The 25,716-nt window shown below is 43.8% G+C and overlaps 1 protein-coding gene and 1 pseudogene across 1 annotated transcript; both read left to right on the top strand.

Annotated features, from left to right (window-relative positions):
- Positions 1-1,948: 1,948 nt before the first annotated feature.
- Positions 1,949-15,680, top strand: FUCA1 (alpha-L-fucosidase 1). The gene is made up of 8 exons (XM_040464832.1): positions 1,949-2,378; positions 4,242-4,376; positions 6,280-6,417; positions 8,489-8,594; positions 11,076-11,276; positions 13,253-13,443; positions 14,587-14,686; positions 14,908-15,680. The coding sequence occupies exons 1-8, from the start codon at positions 2,002-2,004 to the stop codon at positions 15,046-15,048; spliced, it is 1,389 nt and encodes a 462-aa protein (XP_040320766.1). The 5' UTR covers positions 1,949-2,001; the 3' UTR covers positions 15,049-15,680.
- A 427-nt stretch (positions 15,681-16,107) lies between these two features.
- On the top strand, positions 16,108-16,257 carry LOC121027952 (uncharacterized; annotated as a pseudogene).
- The last annotated feature ends 9,459 nt before the right edge of the window (positions 16,258-25,716 follow it).

The following is a 25,716-nucleotide window of genomic DNA, read 5'->3' as shown; positions in this document are numbered from 1 at the left end:
GGCATGATTTTTTTAAGGTGAACTTGAGATTCCTTAAGGTTTGGGCATGCCTTTCTTTAATCATTCGTGGGGTCTGCTCTCATTTTAGCAAAGAAAATGCCCCAAGTGCCTGGCATAAATTGACACTCAGCAAATATGTATTGTTTAACGAATGAAACTGGAGTTTAAAAATCATTTGCACGTCCACACTTCCTACCTCTCTCTTTTCACATTCACACTCAATTTCTGCTCTAAGTAAAGAACTCGAGTTTATGGAGGAGGAGAGCAAGTGGGGAAAGGGGTCCGTGGATTTCACTGAGAACTCACCTTATTATTTAGATGAGGGAACGGACCTAGACAGTGGACGAGACTTGCCCAGGAAGAGCCAACAAGGTGATACCCAGTGCCAAAAATGCAGGTCTCCCAACTTCCGGTTTTATCCACACCATCACCATGCCTCTCACCTACCTGTCCCTGCAGATTTACATTTTGGTGAGGAGAATAAGGAGACGTGAAGGTCACAGTGTCCCATTTTATCTTCCCCAAGATAAGTTCCATAACGTCAGAGCCCATTACTCACTCTGATCACTAGAAGATGTGTGCAAATGGGTTGGGTTAGGTTTTTCGAGGTGGTCCATGCTTACTGTTCTGGGCACTATGTTAACATAATCTTGCAGAGAAAGAAACACAGAAGATAAACTAGCCGTTCAATCAGCAACACCACTGTATTTCCTTATCACTCCTTGAATGAGGAAGTGCTTGGTTTTGTCAACATAGGCTCCAACCCCTCCCAGAAAGATGCAGCCTGTAGAGGAGAGGCACAGATTCCACATCTGGAGACCTGGATTCTGGTCCCACCTCTGGCTCAAACTAGCCTCGTGATCCGAGGGCAACTCCAATCCCCTCTCTGGCTCTCAGTTTCCTCCTCCATAAGTAGGGAAGCGGATAGTGTCCAAAATCTCCAAAGTCCCTTCAAACTCTGATGTGCCTCAGCTCTCTCACTGATACGTGGGGACTGGCTGTGCCACATGGGGTCATTGGGCTTCCCCCACCTGATGGCCTCACTTGTTTGAGCACACAGCGTGTAAAAGGGTAGAGGAGCTGGTGACATCCCTGAGAGACAAAGTTGACATGGGCGCTCCTTGGGCCTGGGGCTCTCAATTTTCTCACTCTGCTCTTCTAAAAACGTTCCTTAGTGGCAGCCTGTGCCCGGGTCTTGTTTTTTTGTTTGGTTTTGTTTCATTTGTTTATTTTTAATTTACATCCAAGTTAGTTAGCATATAGAGCAATAATGATTTCAGGGGTAGATTCCAGTGATTCATCCCCTATGTATAACACCCAGTGCTCATCCCAACAAATGTCTTCCTCAATGCCCCTTGACCATTTAGCCCATCCCCCCCACCCACAGCCCCTCCAGCCACCCTTGGTTTGTTCTCTAGGGTCTCATTTTTCCAATTAGATATTACACTCTTTGAATTGCCTCAGAATGCCCAAAGCAAGTTCAATAAATATTAGACGGGCACAGTGACCACAGAGGCTCTTCCTCTCTCGGCTCCCACTCTTCCCCCTCTTCTTCCCTGGCAATGCCTCCACCATCCCTCTAGCCCGCACTTCTGCCTGGGCCGTCACTATGCCCTTCCATCTGGTATTCCTGCCTCCAGGCTGGCTCTTCTCTACTAACGTTCGAAAAGTCCTCTATGGCTCCCAATGACAAAATGCACTAGTCCCAGCTCTCAGCACTCGCCAGGCCTTCCTCACCCCCACGATTTAACCCAGCTGTGACTTCCTCATCCCTCAGGGATCACGGTCAACGACCCTTTGAGTTTTTCTCCTTTTGAGCGCCAGAGGGCGCTGCAGGAAAAGCCGCGGCGGAGAGGAACACAGTCGCCAAGCCGCCTAGGTTGACACGCCCCTTTTCCCCTCCGAGCCAATCACTAGTTAGAGTAGGCGGAACCGGGCGGCCCGCACCTGCGCGTTAAGAAGCGGAGAGGAGGCTCGGAGTCCACCACTCGGTTGCCCGAAATGAAGTCGCGGGCGGTGGGCGCCGGGCTGGTGCTGCTGCTGCTGCCGGTGCTGCTCCGAGCCGCATACGTGCGCGGGTTCCGGCCTCAGCCCCGTTATACCCCGGACTGGCAGAGTCTGGACTCCCGGCCGCTGCCGGAGTGGTTCGACAAGGCCAAGTTCGGGGTGTTCGTGCACTGGGGCGTGTTCTCGGTGCCGGCCTGGGGCAGCGAGTGGTTCTGGTGGCACTGGAAGGGCGAGGGGCTGCCGCAGTACGAGCAGTTCATGAGCGACAACTACCCGCCCGGCTTCAGCTACGCCGACTTCGGGCCGCAGTTCACCGCGCGCTTCTTCAACCCGGACAGCTGGGCGGATCTCTTCCAGGCGGCCGGGGCCAAGTGAGTGTCGCCGCGGGGACCGGGACCGGCGGAGCTCGCGTTCCCGGCTCGGGCTGACGTTGGGCAGGTGGGAACTGAGTGGGGGCGGGGCGGGGAGGCGAGGCCGCTGTCCCCGGGTCGCGCGGCTGCCCGGCTGACTTAATGTCCCCCCGGGGCCTGTGATTTGCCTCCTGAAGGATGCAGAACTGAATGTAGCACTACTGATCAGGAGAAGGCGCGTCTGCTGGGGGGGTCGAAAAAAATAAAGCTTTCAGGGAGGTGGTGGGCTGGAAGGCCCCCTTGTCTACACCTGTTGATCGAGACGATTGAGCTCTGATACCTAATGTCCTTCCAGGTCAACAAGACAATCAGGATTCCAGAATTTTAATCCATTGGTCTGGAGTTTTGTTACCTCCCTGCAGCCTCCTTCCATGGTGATAGAAAGGGGTGTATTTAGTTCGTTTCAGCCTTAATATCTCCCAGGGGAAGAGGGAGGGGAGGGGAGTTCTGGTGTGCAGTCCATTTGGACAACAGTACCAGTTCTCACTCACCTGCTCTTCTCAGTGCCCTGCACACAGAAAGTGCTCAAGAAATGTCTGAACTGTTTTGATAACTGTTGGAGCTTGAGTGTGGTCGGTGCAGAGAACTGAGAGTGTGGCATGCTGAAATGGGGAAGGGAGAGGCTGTTAAAGGCTGGGGCCAATCCTGAAGGACTAATCCATGAGGGCAGTGTGTGAAGTCAGGTGTGAAGTGAGGGGACGGTTCCCTTCAGCTTCTGGAAGAATCAGCTTGGCGGCCGGGAGGGAAGCAGGTTGGAAGAGGGTAAGAACGGAGGCAGGGAGGTTTCCGGGCTCCTGGCTTAGAGTGGCCTTCCACCCTTACCTTGTCTTCTCAGTCATTTTCTGGGTTTTAGTTTCTCTTGGATAAGTTCTTTTGTCCTAAAGAAAAATTACAGCTGACTCTTACTAGTGTTTGCCAATAAATGCGTGGGAACATAAGGCTTCGCCAAATGGAGGAGGTGGCCACTGTCTAATGGGAGCCTTAGAGATCCATACTTTACAAATGACAAAAAATTAAAATCTGGGAGACATCCTTTGTCCAGACCCCTTATTTTGTAGCCCAGGTGACTAGCCCAGACAGAGGAAGGGAACTAATGTCCTGCATCCAAATCTCACGACTCCAAGGCGAAGGTTCTTTCCACCACACCAGGGGTCTGCATACTGTGGCCCGAGAGATGGGTCCCCTCCGCCTGTTTCTATAAGTTCCATGAGATGAGAATGATTTTTACATTTTAAAGGGTTTAAAAAAGAAAAAGGATATGCTACGGAGAGGAGTGGGGGCCACAAAGGCTGAAGGACTATCTATCTGGCCTTTCAAGTCTTAGAGCTCCCTACTACAGCCAGTGATTAAATTATCACGTGCAGGCTTCCTCTGTTTTTCTGCCATTAAAGCAAATGAGATGTTGAGTGATTTGGTTGTTATTTCGACATTTTTCTCCTCAGTTCTTTTGGTCTTTTGTCACCTCTGTAAGTGAGAGGCAATCCAGGTGACCTTTGCCTTTACTTTTCTATCATCTGCTATTTCCAGAACGGGAGAGCTAAGGTGCACTTCTTTTCCCTTATCTACTCCCTTCCCTCTGGGCGTCCTCCTTGGCTGGGGACTAAAGAATTGTCCTCCTTAAGTTTGCTTCCATTCCTAAAACTCCCCATGGGGATTTGTGACTGCAGCCGCTCCCTGGGTGTCGCTAATGCAATTACCCATGCAAGTACGGTTTCTGTAATCAAGTTCTCCGGACCATTTTTAAAACCCTCAGGCATGCTGGGTAAGTTCACGCTTGTGGCCCGCCGCCTGCTTCCTTTGCTCACGTAGTTTTGATGTCCACAGATACGTAGTCCTGACAACAAAGCATCACGAAGGCTTCACAAACTGGCCAAGTCCTGTGTCTTGGAACTGGAACTCCAAGGATGTGGGTCCCCATCGCGATTTGGTTGGTGAGTTGGGAAAAGCTGTTCAGAAGAGGTAGGTATCTACAGATGGTTACTCTCTCATGTCTTTTGATGCACCATTTCTCTCCGATCTTACGTGTCGTCTAAGTTTACGTTCAGCAAGTAGCCTGACCTTTGAATTAGCAGGCTCTGATGCCCAGCACTTTTCATGCCTGAGCTTTTCATGATACCGTGAGAGAAGGTCATGGCCTTGTTTAGGTGAAGGATACCCAGAGTAGCCCACCATGCCTCATTTGCACTCTGTGAAGGATTCTTTCTGGAAGGCCTTGCAACCCAAGGCCTTTTCTAGTGGCTGATGAAGGACTGGGTCTGTCGTTTTTGTGTCCCCCTTAGCTGTCAACATACAGCTTTGCAGGCATTCGGAGAAAGTTTGGATGAATGGTAGATTCAGAGGGAACTGAAAAGGGCAGTTAGAGCAGCCAAAAAGTGAGGTAAGGAGCCGCTTGGTTGATTCTAATTAATGCTTCCTAATGTTTATCGACTTAATAAGAAGTAACTTTCCCAAGGGGTGCCTGGGGGGGCTCAGTCAGTTAAGCATCAGACTCTTGATTTCGGCTCAGGTCATGCTCTCACTGTTCCTGGGATGGAGCCCCCCCCGGCGGCCCCCCCGCATCAGGCTCTGTGCCGAGAGCTCGGAGCCTACTTGGGATTTTCTCTCCTTCTCTCTGCTGGTGCGCTCACTCCCTCTCTCTCTCTCTCTCTCTCTCTCTCTCTCTCAAATAAACGTTAAACATTAAAAAAAAAAAAAAAAAGTAACTTCCCAAGATCAAAGAGCTAGGAAATGGTAGAAGTGGGCTTTGAACCCCATTATCCTGGTTTTGTGCCCTACAATTCTAGGTATGTTTGCCTGTAGAGAGGAAAAGTAGTATTTGTCCCCTGCCCAATCCCGCTCTTTTGTGATTTGGTAAACTTGCTGCCCTGTTTCAGGGGTAGGCCAGCCGCCTGTTTGTATAAATAAAGTTTGATTGGAACACAGTTACGTCCACTCATTTATGGGTTATGTCTGGGGCTGCTTCAGGCTGCAACTTCAGAGTTGTGATAGAGACCATGAGGCCCACAAAGTCTAAAATGCTATGTGGCCATAAAGAAAGCGTTTACTGACTCTGGTCACCTGTTCAATATTCAGTCTCCCAATGCTGTGCTTGGCTCACAGTCCTGCTGTAAAACTCTGAGATGTTGATGAGATCTGGATTTTACCATCCTTGATTTTTACCTTCTTTGTACCCGGTTAGGCCCCAGGTCATATGATGAAACACTTAACTCTAATTCTTTCTGCCTTATCTGTGCGGTTGCAATGTTATCCTTACTTCTTACTGAGTATAGCATTTCTGTGACACTCACCACTTAGAACTCAAAACAAGTTTTATAGTGTACAAAAATAGGTCACTTTGACCCTTTTTCATTTTGGCTAAGAATTCTTAACATTTCAATGTTAAGAACTGTTAGTAAATCTTAGGTAAATGAAACAATAAACCTGTATTCATTAATTTCAACTAAATAGAAAATGTTACTAATGATCACTTCTGAGAGATAAGATTTTGGATATTCTTTATATTTTTTCTATTTCCCAGTATCTTTACAATATGTATTCTTTCTTATGACTGACAGAGAAAAACAGTTCTTAAAAAAGAACTATGTGTCGTTACTGAGATAATGGACATAGATAAAATATGGTTTAAATAACATTTGGTGTTAAGATAGTTATGCATAAAAAATAGTCATGTGTATTATCAAAAACCCAATCATCTTGTTTAAGTTAATGATAAGACATAATTTAAGGAAATGGTTTGGAATCCCACTGCCCTGCATACCCTTATGGGTGAGTTTCACTGAGATGTAAAATGCTGTCACTGATTTTTCTTAAACTAAATTTTCTTTGCTTACTGGACAGGTACTGTTCTGTTTTTCTTTTTCAGGAACATGCGTTACGGACTCTATCACTCACTTTTAGAATGGTTCCACCCACTCTACCTACTTGATAAGAAAAATGGCTTCAAAACACAGCATTTTGTCTATGCAAAAACAATGCCAGAACTGTACGACCTTGTTTACAGGTAAAAAAAAAAAAAAAATTCTTTTTGGTCTTATGACTTTTATCAGTGAAATTAGAGCTTCCTATAGGATACTGTTAAGTTGGGAGGAAGGGGAAAGGAAGGACTATGGAAAAAAATCTACAAGACATCAAAATAAGAATGGTGGTTTGTATTAAGACAGAGTATATTTTTTTCCTCCTCTACTTCTCAAAACTCCCATAATGTGGTCATAATTGTCTTTATAGGTTAACGTTTATTTATTTTTGGGACAGAGAGAGACAGAGCATGAACGGGGGAGGGGCAGAGAGAGAGGGAGACACAGAATTGGAAACAGGCTCCAGGCTCCGAGCCATCAGCCCAGAGCCCGACGCGGGGCTCGAACTCACGGACCGCGAGTGTCTTTATAGGTTAAAATGAACAAAACCAAGGATGGTGGTTAAGTCAAAACTTCAGTCCCTCTTTACATGTAGTTTTCTCTGTCGGGACCTTGCAGAGGGGCAACAAGGCCCAAAGAACCCTGCGTAGGATTTGGCATCCGGCAGATTTGCATTTGAACCCTGGCTCTTGTTACAAGCCTTAAATGACTACCCTTCTGAGCCTCAGATTCTCACCATGTAAAGTAGGGAAATAATGCCTTTTACATAGGGCTCAGAACGATATGTGAAAAGTATCTGTCACCTGGCCTGTACAGAAAAAGGGTGGCGTTATCATTATTATCATTAAAACGATCACTTTCACATTGGGGTTCATCACTAGTCTTCACCATGTTTTATTTCTAGTTTGCCCTTCTCGCACCTGGGCGTGCCACCTCGTAGAGGACGGTGAACCTTTAAGACTCTAGCGGCAGCCATCTCTGCCTGGACTCTCATTTTAGACCAAAACAAAAACAAAACTCCTTGCGTCCAGACGACTTCCCTAAGGAAATAGTACGGTTGTAAGAGACCCGCAGAGGTTCGGAGTCCCGACAGAACTGGATCTGAAACCCCGTTCTTTTTCTTGCTGGCTGTATGGCCTTGAACAAACTCCTTAATCTGTCTACATCTCAGTTTCTTTACCTGAGAAAGGAGGTTAGTAGACACTGCAGGGCTGTTGTGGAAACTAATGACGTAATGATGAGTATAAAGTGCCTAATACAGTTTCTCATACACGGTACCACACAGTTCACCTGCATTATATCTTGCCTCAGACAGGCAATCTTTTTCCTGAAATCCACTTGCTGTCCTGCTTACAGAGCACAGCACAGGATCAGGCATCAGGTAAATTTGCACTTGAGTTTCAGCTCCTATTACAGGCTTTGCCACCTAAAACACACTGCCCTGCTGAGCATCAGGTTCTTGCTCTCTAAATGGGAATAATCGTGCTTACCTCATAGGTGCGTGTGCTCACGCCGCATAGAGCTCAGAGTGTCAATATGTGAAAGGTGCAGCTGTGGCTCAAGTGGACTCAGAAGATCCTTTATAGTTGAAGCTATGGCAGTTGTCCAAAAACAGCGCATTTGGTGGAATAGTTGAAGCTTTTTTTTTTTTTAACATTTATTCATTTTTGAGAGACAGTGTGAGTGGGGGAGGGGCAGAGAGAGGGGGAGACACAGAATCCGAAGCGGGCTCCAGGCTCTGAGCTGTCAGCACAGAGCCTGATGCGGGACTAGAACTCACAGACCACGAGATCATGACCTGAGCTGAAGTCAGACGCTTAACCGGCTGAGCCACCCAGGCGCCCCAAAGCGCTTAATACATCTTAAAAGCAGACACCTTAATCCTACAGTTCTGGAGCACCACTCTTGATCAGAAGTAGTTGCTGGAAAGAAATCAAATTGTATATATACTGATTACGACTCTTTTTTCGGAAGACATTGAAAAAAGATTAGGAGGAAATGTACCAAAATATTGTGTATTAAACAGCGGTTATATGAGGAACCATAACAGTTACAGCTGTTGTTTTTGTCTCTTTAGTTTTCCACATTCTCTGCACCATGTAATTTTTTGGTACTTTCAAAACGGGAGAAATTTTTATATTTGTTGCAAAATAGATCCGTAAGACCTTACTGCGAACAGATTCAGATGATAAACTTTCCTAATTGTGTATCTTTCAGGTATGAACCTGACTTGATTTGGTCTGATGGAGAGTGGGAATGTCCTGATACTTACTGGAACTCTACAGAGTTTCTTTCTTGGCTCTACAATGATAGCCCAGTCAAGGCACGTGATTGTATGACTTCTCTCTTATTTGTCTGTTATGAGAAAAGAAAGAGTAAGGAGCCAAGATCTGGAGTAATAACAGTGACAACAGCAGCAATAATAAATACTAATAGCAACGTGGAGGTGGTAGGGACCAGGGGACTTCATGGATAGTAAAGGTTTCTCCTTTTCCCCCCTTCCTTAGAGTATAAGCTTTTCTTTTTCTTCTTTAATTCTTGATTAAAAAAAATTTTTTTTAATATTTACTTGTTCTTGAGAGACAGAGCACGAATGGGAGAGGAGCAGAGAGAGAGGGAGACAGAATCCGAAGCAGGCTCCAGGCCCTGAGCTGTCAGCACAGAGCCCGACACAGGGCTCGAACTCACAGATCGTGAGATCATGACCTGAGCTGAAGTTGGACGCTCAATGGACTGAGCCACCTTTGATTCTTTTTTTTTTTTTTTTAATATATGAAATTTATTGTCAAATTGGTTTCCATACAACACCCAGTGCTCATCCCAAAAGGCCACCTTTGATTCTTGACTTTGACAACAGAGGTTTACATCTTGTTAAATGTAAGGAGTAGAATAGAAGCAGTATGTAGAAATCCCAGAGACTTAGAGAAAGTAAAATAAACTATTAAGCACACGAACATTATAAATGAAAAAAAAAACAAAAACCCAGCCCCCCCCAAATTAATAGACAAAACATAAAAATTAAATGATGGGAATGAGATGTACATATTTATGACTGTACCTAATCTGTGTTGGTCATGTGGTTTAACTCTCGAGGAAATTTCCTTTCCCTTCTATCCAAATTCTTGACGGAACTTTGCCTCCCTCCCCTCCCCCTCCTCCTCCCCCCTGCTACATACTCAGCACTATGACACTGTATAGCTGCCCATTTCTGGTTTGTATTTCCGTACGCTTACAAAGTCACAGAAGCCTGGGTCTTCACCGCACAAAAATTTAACAATTCTGCATATTCTGGATTTGTTGTGGATTTTCAAGAAAAATCCAAGTATAGCACCAGGTTGTACTGAGCTATCTTGGTAGATTCATAAACCTCCTAAGGAGCTTATTGGGTAACTGTTACTAAATTCAGGAGGTAAAAAGGGGAAAACCGATATGACAACTAGAAATTAAGAGTGCTTTTCTGGGATTTGCCAAGTGTGGAGGGTCTCAGGGGCACAGCTTAAAACGGGCTTTCCCCAAGGTGCTCACCCTGGACCGGCTCCGATGTGCACCCTCGGGTGGGATGCTGCAGGTGCTGTTCTGCACACTCTTGTTCTACGCTTTCTCGTGCGTTAGGAAGGAGGGTTATTTCGGAGCTATGCTCATCTTGGGAAAGTGCTTTTAGGAGAAGTCCCTTTTCCTTACTGTTCCTTCTGTCCGTAATTCCCACATGGCTCCCTCCTGTGCTTCCCCCAGTCTTCCCCCAGAACTCATCTGATTCGTGCAGCCTTCCTAGTCCCCCTGTCTGAAACTGCAGCATGCCCCTGTCTCCCTGCTGGCTTTTTCCCTTAGCACTACCTGGCTTAACATTTTTCAGATGTCACTTGCCTTGTTTCTTAACTCTCTCTCACTAAAGGGTCAGCTTTCTGAGGGCAAGGTTTTGGGTCTATTCATTGCTACATCCCCAACCCCAAGAACAGTACTTAGCCAGTTAGGCACCTAATAAGTATTAGTTAAATGTTAACTAAATCTGGCTCCTGACAATTCATATTCTTTGCTAGAATTAAGAAACACTCCCGGATTAGTGTTTCCCCTTTAAGTTAGGTAATTAACTCTGCTGCGCTGTCATATTGTCCACACGTCTGTCTCCTCAGTCAGTCTCTGCTGGATCTCTAAGGACAAAAACTGTTTTATTCACCTTAGATATGCCAGCACGAGCATAATGGTAGCATTAATCATTAACATTGAGATAATCTGCATAATTTCTCAGAGTTCAGCAAAGATTTGAAGGAAGGAAAAGAATATTTGCTGACTTTTCTTTACCTAGGAAAAGGAAGTCAGGGTTATATAGTGGAAAGCATCTTGGGCTGGGTTCATCTACCAGCTTCACGATCCCAGCTTCCCGAAACTCTGCCCAGGGATGTGACCTTGGGCAAGGCTTCTCTCCATTCCTCCTTTATAGAAGAAGTGGTTTACCAGGTGGTCTTTAAAACAGGCTCTCCCAGCTCTGACGTTACCTATGGGCCTAGCAGGGTTTCTCAGCCTACCACTGTTGACATTTGGGGCTGGATGTTTTGTTGTGAGACATTTAACAGCATCCCTGGCCTCTACCCATAGATAGCAATAGCACCACCCCCACTGTGGCGACCAAAAATGTCTCTAGACTTTGCCAAAAGTCTCCAGAGTAAAACAGCCCCCAAATGAGAACCACTGTTGTAGACCAAGTCTGCTCCTTCTGTCCAGATACATACTTAATTTACCAAACAGCATTACATAAGGAAGCTAGGTGGTTTGACCTCTGGTGACCCAGTACTCTTTCTTCCTTTAGGACAAGGTAGTGGTAAATGACCGATGGGGTCAGAACTGTTCCTGTCATCATGGAGGATACTACAACTGTCAGGATAAATTCAAGCCAGAGAGCTTGCCACATCACAAGTGGGAAATGTGTAGCTCCATAGACAAGGTCTCCTGGGGCTATCGTCGCAACATGGTGCTATCTGACGTCGCAACTGAGTGTGAAATCATTTCGGTAAGAACGCTTACGAGTTAGGTGTTTGTTAACTACTATCTCCAACTAGCTTTCTAACTAAGAGTGGTGGGAGCATTCTGGGATGGAAGTGCAGGTCGATCTATCGACCCACTGGGGTCGTTGAACATACCCACAGAAACCTGTCCTAAGGAAATCATTGTAATTACAGAAGAAGGTTTTACATACAGAGATGTTCTTCCCAGGATTATCTGCAGTTGGACATGTGGGTTGTGTTCATTTCTGGCAGCCATAAGGGGATATTTAAGTAGATTTGGGGATTTTCTTTGACTATTAAAAAGTTTATGAATGTAATATTGGGTCAGTGCCTGGGGATTGCGTGAAAAAATAAGTTATGAATTACCACAGCTATATAAAATCTATTTCCACTGCGTAGGAAAAAGACCAGAAGGGAGTATCAAAAGTTGGTGGTGTAGTGTCTTTGGGATACTGTAACAAGTTCTCCTTTTTAAAATTTTATGAGTGTAACCATAATTTTTCTGGGCCTCCTTGAAGTGCACCTGTTTGAGGTCATAGTAAATACACACACACACACACACACACACACACACACACACACACACACCCCACTCCAGAAGCCTTGAAGAATATATTTCTTTACAGCATCTTTTCCCAGAGAGGCAGCATATACATTTATGTAGCCCATTTCTTTTTTTTTTTTTTTTAATGTTTATTTATTTTTGAGAGAGGAAGAGAGACAGAGCACAAGTGGGGGAGGGGCAGAGAGAGAGGGAGACATAGAATCCCAAGCAGGCTCTAGGCTTTGAGCTGTCAGCACAGAGCCCGACGCGGGGCTCGAACCCACAAACCGTAAGATTAGGACCTGAGCCAAAGGCGGACACTAACCGACTGAGCCACCCAGGCTACATAGCCCATTTCATATAGAGCGTCCCGAATTCTGCAGATCTCTTCCATGTCCCCAAAGTGCCCCTAGCACCCCCTCAAAATCTCTCTTGTCTTATCCCCATATTCTCTCTATGTGGCTCCATGGGATCACATCACAGCAAAGTGTTTGGCCTCCCCTTCCCTGCTCACACTTTGCCCTTCTGACACATGACCTTCCCAGTGCGTGCCACACCGTGGGAAGTGCAGGCTGACACGGAAGCACCCATGATCACTTCCTGGAATTCAAGTTAATCTATTTCTCCACTCTGTAGCAGGATTTTTTTTTCAGTTTTCTCATATAAGCCCCTCCTGCTTTCATAATGACAAAAAATATATGGCATTTTCAAAAGGGTAAAGGCTATTCACCAAAGGAGATTCTTTTTCTTAATACCTATGTGTTTCAGATTCTGTGTCTCCCTCTCTCTCTGACCCTCCCCCGTTCATGCTCTGTCTCTCTCTGTCTCAAAAATAAATAAACGTTAGGGGTGCCTGGGTGGCACAGTCGGTTAAGCGTCCGACTTCAGCCAGGTCACGATCTCGCGGTCTGTGAGTTCGAGCCCCGCGTCGGGCTCTGGGCTGATGGCTCAGAGCCTGGAGCCTGTTTCCGATTCTGTGTCTCCCTCTCTCTCTGCCCCTCCCCCGTTCATGCTCTGTCTCTCTCTGTCCCAAAAAAAATAAAAATAAAAACGTTGAGGGGTGCCTGGGTGGCTCAGTCGGTTGAGCGTCCGACTTCGCTCAGGTCACGATCTCATGGTCCGTGAGTTCGAGCCCCGCATCAGGCTCTGTGCTGACAGCTCAGAGCCTGGAGCCTGCTTCAGATTCTGTGTCTCCCTCTCTCTCTGGCCCTCCCCCCCCATTCATGCTCTGTCTCTCTCTGTCTCAAAAATAAATAAATGTTAAAAAATAATTCAAAAAAAAAAAGTTGAAAAAAAAATAATAAAAAATAAAAATAAATAAATAAATAAACGTTAAAAAAAATTTTTTTTTTTTTAATAAAAAAATACCTATGTGTTCTCAGCATCATGCTGGGCTTGGCACTCGTAGCTATGGTTTCACTGTTCTGCTCTCTCCAGGAACTGGTTCAGACAGTGAGCTTGGGAGGCAACTACCTTCTCAACATTGGACCAACTAAAGATGGGCTGATAGTTCCCATCTTCCAAGAAAGGCTTCTTGCTGTTGGGAAGTGGCTGAGCATCAATGGGGAGGCCATCTATTCCTCTAAACCGTGGAGGAAGCAACTGGAGAAGAACACGACGTCTGTGTGGTGAGCTTGTCCTTCGTTGCGGGCGGGAGCAGGACGGCGGCCTGTCCCAAACTGGCGTCTCCTCGGGTCCGCCGTGTTAGAAGCCAGGCTGGAAGCCATCTTGATTGAGGAAACCCGGAGCTGTTCTTTTGCTGTTAAATTTGTACCCCAATTTATGTCTGAAGCCACCAGGATATCTTTGACTCGTGAGAGGTGTGGTGGGCTTCGTGAAGGAAGGAGCCACAAGGCATCTGTTAACATACTTGACCTTGTTACCCTATCTCTAAAAATAGTAATAGCCAATACTATTGGCACAGCACCTACAGTGTGTTAGGCTCCAATCCAAATTCTTCCCATTCACATAATCCCTTTAGTAGCCCCACCAAGCGGACACTGTTATCATCCCCATGTTGCAAGTGAGAAGGGGACCCAGGGCAGTTCTATACAGTTCCTAACCCTAGGACCACAAAGCTAACTAGTGGAGAAGTTGTGATCGAAACTTGGAATTTCGAATCTAGTTATTTGACCCTGGGCCTGTGTTTTTCAAGTGCGAAGCAGGGCACAGATACTTAACTTCCTGGAGTTGTTGTGATGGTTAAGTGCGATAACTTATGTAAAGCGCCCGAGAGCATGCCCAGCGTATACAAAGTGCTCAGTGAAAGGTATCTGCAGGTGTTACACCATAGCACACAGGTCTTTGGATCAGGGGAAACACGTTCATCCTTCCGTTTCGAGTGAATTCCTATCTAGTGATTTTCATCCTCTTCTCTAAGCCTGGTGAGCTCTCAGAACAAATGCGTCTTTATTGTACATCTTGCCCTTGTTAGATCCTCTGCTGTTCTCCCACGGATTTGGGGTTGAAAAAAGATTTGAATAATAAGGGAAGTGGCTTCAATGTGAAATAACTAGTATAAGCGTTAAAATTTTTTCAAGAAAATGTCTAGCCCAGTAGAGCAGGCAAATGGAAGAGATCACCAAAAAGAGCCTTCCAAGGCTGTTTTCTTTCCTTCCTGCAGACCTGGTATCCAAGTAAGCATCACTTCCTAGCAGCAGTGACAGACTCAAGGTCTTGGAGTTGGTAGATAACTGAAAGGGAGATGTATAAGGTTATGTGTCAGGGTCACAAGCCAGGTATTTCTGACAACGGTGTTTCTTTTTTCCCAGGTATACCTCAAGAGAAACAACTGTTTATGCCATTTTCCTGCACTGGCCAGAAAATGGAGTCTTAAGCCTCGTATCCCCCATAACTACCTCGACTACACAGGTAAGGAGCCTCTCAGTCTGTCCTTTCTGAGAGGTAACTTTCTTTAAAGGAATGGGAGGTCATCTCTGTTTCTTCCCTTTGGCCCCAGTTTTCCCCCATTTTGATTCCCCTTTTAGACTGTCTGCCCTGCCCTGGCCCGGTGTGGCTGCGTCCCATCATGTTCAAGCCGTATCCTGTACTCAGTGCACTGGTGTGTGATCATTCCCTTTTACGTTCTGCAGATAACGATGCTGGGGATCCAAAAAGATCTGAAATGGTCTACAGGTCCAGAAGGAGGTCTACTCATTTTTCTGCCCCAGTTACCACTCCTTACTCTCCCAGTTGACTTTGGTTGGACTATAAAGCTGGTAGGAGTGGAGTGACCACTGGAGCTCAGGCAGAACTGTCTTCTCTTTGCTGTTTTGATTTTCCTCTTATAGCACCATCGTTGTAATAAACTACTTCTCTACTTGGAGCTGGATTTTCCAACACATTTTAATCAAAGGAACTGAGTGTCTGTACTGACGTCTCTGTGGATCAGGGATCTGAGATCCATGGCTAGCATGTCTCTCTCTGAGCAGAAGGAACTAATCGGTTAAGCTCTGAGTTCATCCTTCTCTTCCTAACTCGGGAAATTCTCTACCAGGGAAACTTCCCTCCATTCTCTGTGTTCGAAACCTGTTTCCTTACTCAGTGACTTCAGGTAAAGAATAAGCCAGTCACCCTATTGCCTGTGGAAGGAGGTGAAAAAGGTTTAGCAAGCTCAACCACATGCTGTTTACCTAGTGTCGTTTGTCATCCCCACCCTTCCAAGAGGTGGAGAGCCTGGAAGGGAAAGAAGAGGCTTGCTAGGCTGCTGGTGGTCAGCTCTTTGAAAGTTTCCAAAGCAAACTAGGGACTCAGAAGTCCAGTTTGTTTCCAGAGATATTATGAAGGAAATGAATGTGATTCTGCCTTGCTTTTGAAAATACGATCAAATGAATAAATTTTTATGTCAAATCATTTCTACCAAAAAGCATGTTGTAGTCTTCTTCTCCCAGTTTCTATATGGACTGCTTATAAAAAGCTTTATATTTCTGTAAAAAGAAAAAAAAAAAAAAAGACTCGCCAAGTCTCCTTAATGCAGAACAGAGAACATAATTCCTTGGTTTTTTTGCTTCTCTAATACTGCTTCTTTTGAGTTGGCTACCAATTCAGCTCCCCCCCCCTTTAATTATAGATCTAATCAGATTTTCCATTTCTTTTTTATTTGGTAGATATATTTAGACATCTTAACACGATGTTTAAGGAATGTTTGTTTTCTCAAGCACATGGAATATTTATAAATACCAAAGGGACACTATCATACAGATGTCTGCAACATAATTAAAGGACCATAAAAACATAAAAACCTGGAGGAAAAAAGCCTATAGGTTTGGAAGTTTTAAAACATACTTTAAAATAACTTTGCACAGTGGCAGTATCATAGCCAATGAGGTTTATCCGAGGCATGATTATTGCTAATTAAAACATACTTTAAAATAACTCACTGATCAAAGAAGGCACCATACAGGGAATGAGAAAATGCTTAGAATAATATTGAGAACACTATGTACTGAACCTTGTGAGATGGAATGAAGTCTTTAGAGAGGATGCTGGGAAGATGGCAGAGAGGAGGCACCAGGAATCTATCTCCAGACCTGGACAACAATTGCACTGGCAGAATTTGATGCAACTTTTGTAGAATTGTGGAGTCTACCGAGGCTCCAACTTCCAGAGGAAGATTTGGATGGTAAATTGTGGTTAGTGTTGGTCAACTTAGCTGCCTATCCCCCACCCCCAGCCACGGAACAGGCAGCTATGAATGTGTTCCTAGAACAACTTGCACACAGCTCATGGGAGCCCAAGAGGGCAAAAAGGACCCTACCCTCCAAATACCTGGGATTTGAGCTTGGATCTCTGATGGCTGCTTCTGGTCGCAGAGGTGGGCAGCCATTGTTGTGCCTCCCCCATTGTTGCAAGCCCCTCCTCCTTGGGCTAAAGTGACTTCCAGTGGATTTAAAGGGCTATTGCCCTCCCCTCTCCCATTCAAATATTACCCATTTGGGGAGCCAGACATTAAAAACTAGGATATTCAAAAGCAACTGCATGTATGAGGAAAATTAGAAAGTGGCCATGCATGCCCAGGGAAAGGCTCAGAAAAGACCTGAGGAGACCTTAAATTTATACCTCTGGATTATCCTCAGCATAGAAACAGCCTACAATAATCAAAATACAAAAACAATAACAATAAAACCCCAGCAAACCCAGGAGGGTAGTAACTGATTTCCAGAGTTACGACATTATTAGATTCCAATGTCCAGTTTTATTTTTTTTTTTTAATTTTTTTTTTCCAACATTTATTTATTTTTGGGACAGAGAGAGACAGAGCATGAACGGGGGAGGGGCAGAGAGAGAGGGAGACACAGAATGGGAAACAGGCTCCAGGCTCTGAGCCATCAGCCCAGAGCCTGACGCGGGGCTCGAACTCACGGACCGCGAGATCATGACCTGGCTGAAGTCGGACGCTTAACCGACTGCGCCACCCAGGCGCCCCTCCAATGTCCAGTTTTAAATCACCAGGCATGCAAAGAAACAGGGAAACATGTCCCTTCAAAAGAAAAAAGTGAATCAACAGAAACTTAAAAACAAGTCTCTGTAAAAGACCTGATGGCCGATAAATTAGACCTTAAAACAGGTGCCTTAAAGACACTCAAAAAACTAAAGGAAGCTGTGGGAGAAATTCGAGAAAATGATGTATGAATGAAACATATGTCAATAGATAGCTAGATAACGTAAGAAACCACACACGCACAAAATTCTGGAGCTGAAAAGTACAATAACTAAAATGAGAAATTCACCAGAGGGATTCAAAGGCAGATTTGACTAGGCAGAAGAAAGGATACCGCATTTGAAGACAGGACAGTGGAAATTATTGAGTCTGAGGAACTGAAAGAAGAGAGATTGAAGAAAAGACCATATGTTAGAGCAGAGATCAACAAAATAGAGAACCAAAAAACAATAGAGAAGATAAATGAAACAATTGTTTTTTCAGGGCGCCTGGGTGGCTCAGTCAATTGAGCATCCAACTCTTGATTTCACCTCAGGTGAAATCCCAGGGTTATGGGATTGAGCCCTGTGTCAGGCTCTGCACTGAGTGTGGAGCCTGCTTAAGATTTTCTCTCTCTGAGCCAAAGCATAAGAGACTCTTAAAAACTGAGAACAAACTGAGGGTTGATGGGGGGTGGGAGGGAGGGGAGGGTGGGTGATGGGTATTGAAGAGGGCACCTTTTGGGATGAGCACTGGGTGTTGTATGGAAACCAATTTGACAATAAACTTCATATATTGAAAAAAAAAATTAAAAAAAAAAGATTTTCTCTCTCTGCCCCCCTCTCCTACTTGCATGTGAGCTGTCTCTAAAAAAAAAACTTTTTTTAAAGTTCATTTTTTGAAAAGATCAGCAAAATGACAAACCTGTAGCTATGATGAAAAAAGAAGATTCAAATTACTAAAATAAAAATGAAAATGGGGACATTACTACTAATTCTATAGAAATAAAAAGGACTATAAGAGAAAACTAATGAGCAGTTGTACTCCAACAAACTGGATAACCCAGATGAAGTGGGAAATTTCCTAAAAACAAAACCTACCAAGACCGCATCACAAAGAAATAGAAAACCTGAATAGACTTATAACTAGTAAGGAGATTGAATCAATAGTTTTAAAATCTGTCAAAGAAAATCCCTGGACCCAATAGCTTCTTGACAAATTCTACTGTTTAAAGAACTAACTTTTCCAAAAAATTAAAGAGGAGAGAAAACTTCCTAACTTACTCTGCGAGACCAGCATTAAACTCATATCATACCCAGACAATGACACTACCAGAAGACTACAGACCAATATCCCTATGATCATTGATGCAAAACTCTTCAACAAAATACTAGCAAACCCAAATCAGTAAAATATTCAAAGTATCACACACCATCACCAAGTGGAATTTATTCATGGAATGCAAGGATGGTTCAAGATACAGAAATCAATCATTATAATACACCACATTAACAAAGTGAAGGGGAAAAAACATGATCATCTCAACTGATGAAAGCATTTGACAAAATCCAACACTTTTTTGTGAAAAATACACTCGAGAAACTAGGACTAAAAGCAAACTACCTCGACATAATAAAAGCCATATAAAAAACCTATAGCAAACATCATACTCAATGGTGAAAGACTGAAAGCTTTTCCTCTAGGACCACGCACAAGACATGGATTCCTGCTTTTACCACTTCTATTTGGAAGTCCTAGCCAGAGCAGCTAGTCAAGAAAAAGAAATAAAAGGTATCCAAATTAAAAAGGAATAAGTAAAATACTCTGTTTGCAGATGATATAATCTGATATGTAGAAAACCCTGAAGATTCCATACACACACACACACACACACACACACACACACACACACACACACTGTTAGTTACTAAGTAACCAAACAGCATGGTACTGGCATAAAGCAGACATAAAGTAGATAAATGGATTAGAATAGAGAGACCCAAAATAAATCCTTGCACATGTGGTCAAATTATTTTTGAAAATGGTGCCAAGACATTCACTGGGGGAAAAAAACAGTCTTTTCAACAAATGGTGCTAGGAAAACTAGATATCTATGTGCAAAAGAATGAAGTTAGACCCTTCTCTGATATCATACAAGGTTAACTCAAAATGGATCAAATACCTACACGTAAGGCCCCAAAACAATAAAACTCTTGGAAGACAGATGACATAGGACAAGAGTTCATGATACTGGATTTGGTAGTGATTTTGTGGATACACCAAAGGCACAGAAAACAAAAAGAAATAGACATGGACTTAATGAAAATTTTTAAAATTTGTGCATCCAAAGGCACCATCAACAGGATTTATAGAGCAAACCTCAGTTAAAAAAAAAAAAAAAGAATGCGGGGCGCCTGGGTGGCTCAGTCGGTTAAGCGTCCAACTTCAGCTCAGGTCATGATCTCGCGGTTTGTGAGTTCAAGCCCCGTGTCGGGCTCTGTGCTGACAGCTCAGAGCCTGGAGCCTGTTTCCGATTCTGTGTCTCCCTCTCTCTCTCTGACCCTCCCCCGTTCATGCTCTGTCTCTCTCTGTCTCAAAAATAAATAAACGTTTTTAAAAAATTAAAAAAAAAAGAATGTGTACCTCAGAATGGGAGAAAATATTTGCAAATAATATATCTGATAATATTTAATATTTAATATTAATAAAATATTGATTTTATTTAATATTCTGATTAAAATCCAGAATATAAAGTAGTAGACTCCTAAAACTCAACTAACGAAGGACAGCCCAATTTAAAAATGGAAAAGGACCTCAACATATATTTTTCCAAAGAAAATATACAAATGGACATTAAGAATAAAAAGATGATCAGAATCACTAATCGCTAGGGAAGTAGAAATCAAAACCCCGAGATGCCACTTTACAACCATCAGAATGGCTTTATCAAAAAACAAAAGACAAACCAGAAAATAAGTGTTGGCAAGGATGAGGAGAAATTGGAACCCTTGTGCATTGCTGGTGGGAATGTAAAATGGTGCAACTTTTGTGAAAAACAATGTAGCACTTCCTGAAAAAAATTAGACGTAGACTTACCATATGGTCCAGCAATTCCACTTTGGGGTGTATACCCCAAAACAGAGTCTCAAAAAGAGTATTTGTACACCTATGTTGATACCAGCATTGTTCACAATCATCAAAACATGGAAGTAACCCAAGTGTCTGTTGACAGATGAATGGGTAAGCAAACTGAAATATACTTACATATGTGTTTGCTTTTCAATTTATTTCACCTGTATATTGCACAGTTTGCTTAGCCACATATATGTTACTCAATGTCAAAAAGGAAGGAAATTCTGGGGTGCCTGGGTGGCTCAGTCAGTTGAGCATCCAACTTCGACTCAGGTCATGATCTCACAGTCTGTGAGTTCGACCCCGCATCGGGCTCTGTGCTGATGGCTCAGAGCCTGGAGCCTGCTTCCGATTCTGTGTCTCCCTCTCTCTCTGCCCCTTCCCTGCTCATGCTCTGTCTCTCTCTGTCTCAAAAATAAGTATAAAACATTAATAAAAAATTTATTAAAAAAAGTGAGGAAATTCTGCAATATGATACAACATGGATAACCCTTGAGAAAATTAAATGAAATCAGCCAGTCACAAGAAGATTCCACTTCTCTGAGTTACTTAGCATAGTTCAAATCACAGAGACAGAAAGTAGAGTGGTGGGTACCGGCTGTAGAATTTCAGTTTTACAGATGAAATCAGTTATGGTGATGGATGACAGTGATGGTTGTACATTATGAATATTTCATACCACTGAACTGTACACTTAAAAATGATTAAGATGATAAATTGTATGTTATATGTATTTTACCACAATATAAAATGGGAAAAAATGGAAAAGTGTACTTAAAGGAAATGTATAGCCTTAAATTTATATTGGGAAAAATGAAAGGCTGAGATTTAATAAGTTATGGAATATCATTGTAAAAAAATCAGGAAGCAGGGTTGGGGGGTGGAAACGGAGTACCAATTCAAAGAAAATAATATTTAAGTGATGAAATTGAAAGCAGAAACTCGGGGCGCCTGGGTGGCTCAGTCGGTTAAGCGTCTGACTTCGGCTCAGGTCATGATCTCACGGTCCGTGGGTTCGAGCCCTGTGTCGGGCTCTGTGCTGACAGCTCAGAGCCTGGAGCCCGTTTCAGATTCTGTGTCTCCTCTCTCTCTCTGCCCCTCCCCTGTTCATGCTCTGTCTCTGTCTCAAAAATAAAAAAATAAACAGTAAAAAAATTTTTAAAAAAATAAAAAAAGCAGAAACTCAAGAAGCAGAATACAATAATGATCAATAGGGCCAATAGTTTATTCTTTGAAATACTAACAATAAACAGAAAAAAGAAAAGAAAAGGCACAAATAAACAATCTTAGGAATGAAAACACACTACACAGCAAGATTAAAAAGAGAATAGGGGTGGGGCGCCTGGGTGGCGCAGTCGGTTAAGCGTCCGACTTCAGCCAGGTCACGATCTCGCGGTCCGTGAGTTCGAGCCCCGCATCGGGCTCTGGTGGATACACCAAAGGCACAGAAAACAAAAAGAAATAGACATGGACTTAATGAAAATTTTTAAAATTTGTGCATTTGGCTCAGAGCCTGGAGCCTGTTTCCGATTCTGTGTCTCCCTCTCTCTCTGCCCCTCGCCCGTTCATGCTCTGTCTCTCTCTGTCCCAAAGATAAATAAATGTTGAAAAAAAATTTAAAAAAAAAAAAAAGAGAGAATGGGGTGCCTGGGTGGCTCGGTCATTAAGTGTACGACTCTTGATTTCAGCTCCAGTCATGATCTCAGGGTTTGTGAGATCAGGCCCCAAGTTGGGCTCTGTGCTGACAGCATGGAGCCTGTTTGGGATTCCCTCTATCCTCTCTCTCTCTCTGCCCCTCCCCTTGCTCTCTTTCTCTTAAAAATAAAAAAAATTTTAATTTTAACGTTTATTTATTTTTGAGACAGAGAGAGACAGAGCATGAACAGGGGAGGGTCAGAGAGAGGGAGACACAGAATCTGAAACAGGCTCCAGGCTCTGAGCTGTCAGCACAGAGCCTGACGCGGGGCTTGAACTCATGGACCGCGAGATCATGACCTGAGCCGAAGTCAGACATTTAACTGACTGAGCCACCCAGGCGCCCCCCAAAATTTAAATTTTTTAGAGAATAAGATGGATGATTTTGTACCAATAAAATTTGAAACAAATAAAATGAAAACATTCCTTGAAAAAAGCACTAAGCCAAATGACTTAAGGAGAAATAGAAACCTTGAAAGTCCTCTAACATTTAAAGAAACCGAATCATGGGGCGCCTGGGTGGCGCAGTCGGTTAAGTGTCCAACTCCAGCCAGGTCACGATCTTGCGGTCCGTGAGTTCGAGCCCCGCATCAGGCTCTGGGCTGATGGCTCAGAGCCTGGAGCCTGTTTCCAATTCTGTGTCTCCCTCTCTCTCTGCCCCTCCCCCGTTCATGCTCTGTCTCTCTCTGTCCCAAAAATAAATAAACGTTGGAAAAAAAATTAAAAAAAAAAAAAGAAAGAAACCGAATCAGTACCGCACGATCCTCCCGTAAAGAAAACACCAGACCCAGGTGGTTTTACAGTTGAGTCACACAAAACTTCCAAAGAGGTTGGAAGTCTTACTGTTTTTCAGATAATGGAAAAAGGGAACACACCTCGTGTCGTTCATAACACTACCATAATTTTGACACCATAATTAGAGGAAAATAGTAAAATAATAGGATAGCTCTATCCACTCATAAATAAAGATCCAAAAAATTCTTTTTTTTTTAATTTTTTTATGCTTTTATTTTTGAGACAGAAAGCATGAGCTGGGGAGAGGCAGAGAGAGAGGGAGACAGGAACCGAGCAGGCTCTGCACTGACCGAGCTGTGAGATCATGACCTGAGCAGAAATCAGACGCTTAACCAGCTGAACCACCCAGACACCCCCCAAAAATTCTTAAAAAAAATTTTTTTTTTATTTATTTTGAGAGAGAGAGAGAGAGCATGCGGGGGCAGGGAGAGGCAGAGAGAGAGGGAGAGAGAGAATCCCAATCAGGCTCTGCCCTGCCATTGCAGAGCCCGACTTGGGGCTCATTCACATCAACCATGAGATCATGACCTGAGCCAAAATCGAGAGTCAGACACTCAACCGACTGAGCCACCCATTCACCCCCAAAGATGCAAAAAAATCCTAAGCAAAATATCACAAACTGAATCCAGGTAACAGTCATAAAAGTATAACAACACTTGTTGAAATTGGTTAAATAGCAGGAATTTAAGGTTGCCTTTAATATCAGAAAAAAATGCCAGTGAATTCAACACATTAACAGAGTAAAGCTAGATGATCTCAACAATTTCAGAAATATTTTTTGATAAGTCACATTTGTTTTTTGTGGGTTTTTTTTTTTTTTTGTAGTTTTTTTAAGTAGGCTCCACACCCAACATTGAGCTTGAACTCATGACCCTGGGATCAAGAGTTGCATGCTCTACCAACTGAGCCAGCCGGGTGCCACCCCTGATACATCACATTTGTAATTCAGAATAACAACAACAACAAACCTAAGTGAAAAGCAGGACCAGAAGTGGGCATACGCTAACAGTTTACAGCAAACATTATACCTAAAAGGGGGTGTTGAGAAGTAAGCCTTTTAAAGCAGGAGTGAGCTGGGGTGCCCAGTATCACTGTGCTAAGTGCTATTTGGGAGGTACTAACCCATGCAGTAAAACAGGTAAAAGAAATAAGGGACATCAGAATTCGCAAGGAAGAAACCAAGCTGTCGCTGTTCTCAGATTGTGTGATTGTCCACATACAAAACCTCAAAGAATATACAAATGAATTCTTAGAAGTAACCTGATATGTTAGCAGGTTGTTGGATCCGTAGATAAAAATCAGTTGCATTTCTACAGTCCAGAAACTAGAAAACAATGAAAAACTTCCTTCTTCTGTAACAATGAAAGATACAAGATACCTAAAACAAAATGAGAAAAAGTTGTGCCAGAGACTCAACAATCGCCACTCCCATGGCCCTAACCCCTCATCCCACTGGAAGGAGATGTGGCAGACAATGTAGCCTGCATCTGAAGGCCTCCCGGACGGTATGAAAGGTCTCCAGTAAATTCTGCTGGCTGAGTTCACTTACAGACCCAGCTCCTGGCCAAATCTTACACACCCCAGGTGTGTCCTCAGCTCTTCAGTCTTTCAGAAGATGCCAAACTGGAGTGCTTCCAGGATGGTTCTCAAGAAGAAGAGTAGATTCAGCTCCTTAAAAATGTAATCCCAAAGTGTGGTCCCAACTCTAAGATGTCATCCAATGTCTGGAGTAAATCATCGCTGTTGGTCATTATTGGAGAACGGCTGCTATGAAAACCGGCAGGTCCCACTTCTTACAAAATTGAGTTGCCCCTAACTCTTAAGTCTTAAATATTGCATCAAATGTCTGGAGTATGGAGCACCCGGGTGGCTCAGTTGGTTAAGCATCTGATTTCGGCTTAGGTCATGATCTCACGGTTCATGAGTTCGAGCCCTGCATGAGGCTCTGTGCCGACCGCTCAGAGCCTGGAACCTGCTTTGGATTCTGTTTCTCTCTCTCTGACCCTCCCCCTTCTCAAAAATTAATAAATGTTTAAAAATTTTTCAAATGTCTGGAGTAAATCCATGCTGTTTTGGATTTGATTCCAGATGACGGTTTTGATGGAAATAAGTAGATCCAAGTTCTTACGAAACGGAGGTCAGAGGTCTGTCATATCCTTTCAGCCTCCCTGCTCATGTGGAGGGTCACAGGTCCAGGATGGTTTGCTGCTGGGACAAAGATGGAACCGCTTACAAAATGTTGGCTCAAGGTGTGTCCCAGGATCTTTCTCAACGGAGACAAGCAAATCAAACACCTTGCATCAACTCAAATGCCTCAAGTAATTGCATGTTGGAATTACCAGCCCAGGGCAGGATAGTTTGTAGGGAAGACTTGATTGGATCTCTTACCAAATTGAAGCCTAAGTTTCTGGACTCTTCAGCTGGGGACCTTGGCAGGCCACGTCCTCTCATCTGCCAGCAAATCCTAAGCTGACAAATTATATTTTCACTGTAGTTACCTTAGGAAACTGACAAAAGTGACTCTCATAGTCTGTTAATGGGCTGAGGATTTTCCAAAGGTGGACAACCCCGCCACAGTGGCCCCTCCGGGGACATGGGTTGCAGATGAGAAGACCTTGACCAGGCCCAAGATACTATACTTGTGGGGGCTACCTAGGGCCATAGACCTAGATGGCCAACCTTGAGCGGGTGGAAAGATGGGAGTGGGCGCAAAGACCGATGGGAGTCGGTCATCTCAGGGAATTTCCCTCCCTTTATCATGTTTTTGACGTTTAAAAAACTGCTTGATGGAGCTATAATTCACATTCTACAGCTCACCCATTTAAAATGGACAACTTGGCGCCTGGGTGGCGCCGTCGGT

This window comes from Herpailurus yagouaroundi, unplaced genomic scaffold (assembly GCF_014898765.1).
Source record: "Herpailurus yagouaroundi ecotype Mexico unplaced genomic scaffold, PumYag 77, whole genome shotgun sequence".
NCBI lineage: Eukaryota > Metazoa > Chordata > Mammalia > Carnivora > Felidae > Herpailurus > Herpailurus yagouaroundi.
This window is presented reverse-complemented; position numbering and strand designations above follow the sequence as displayed.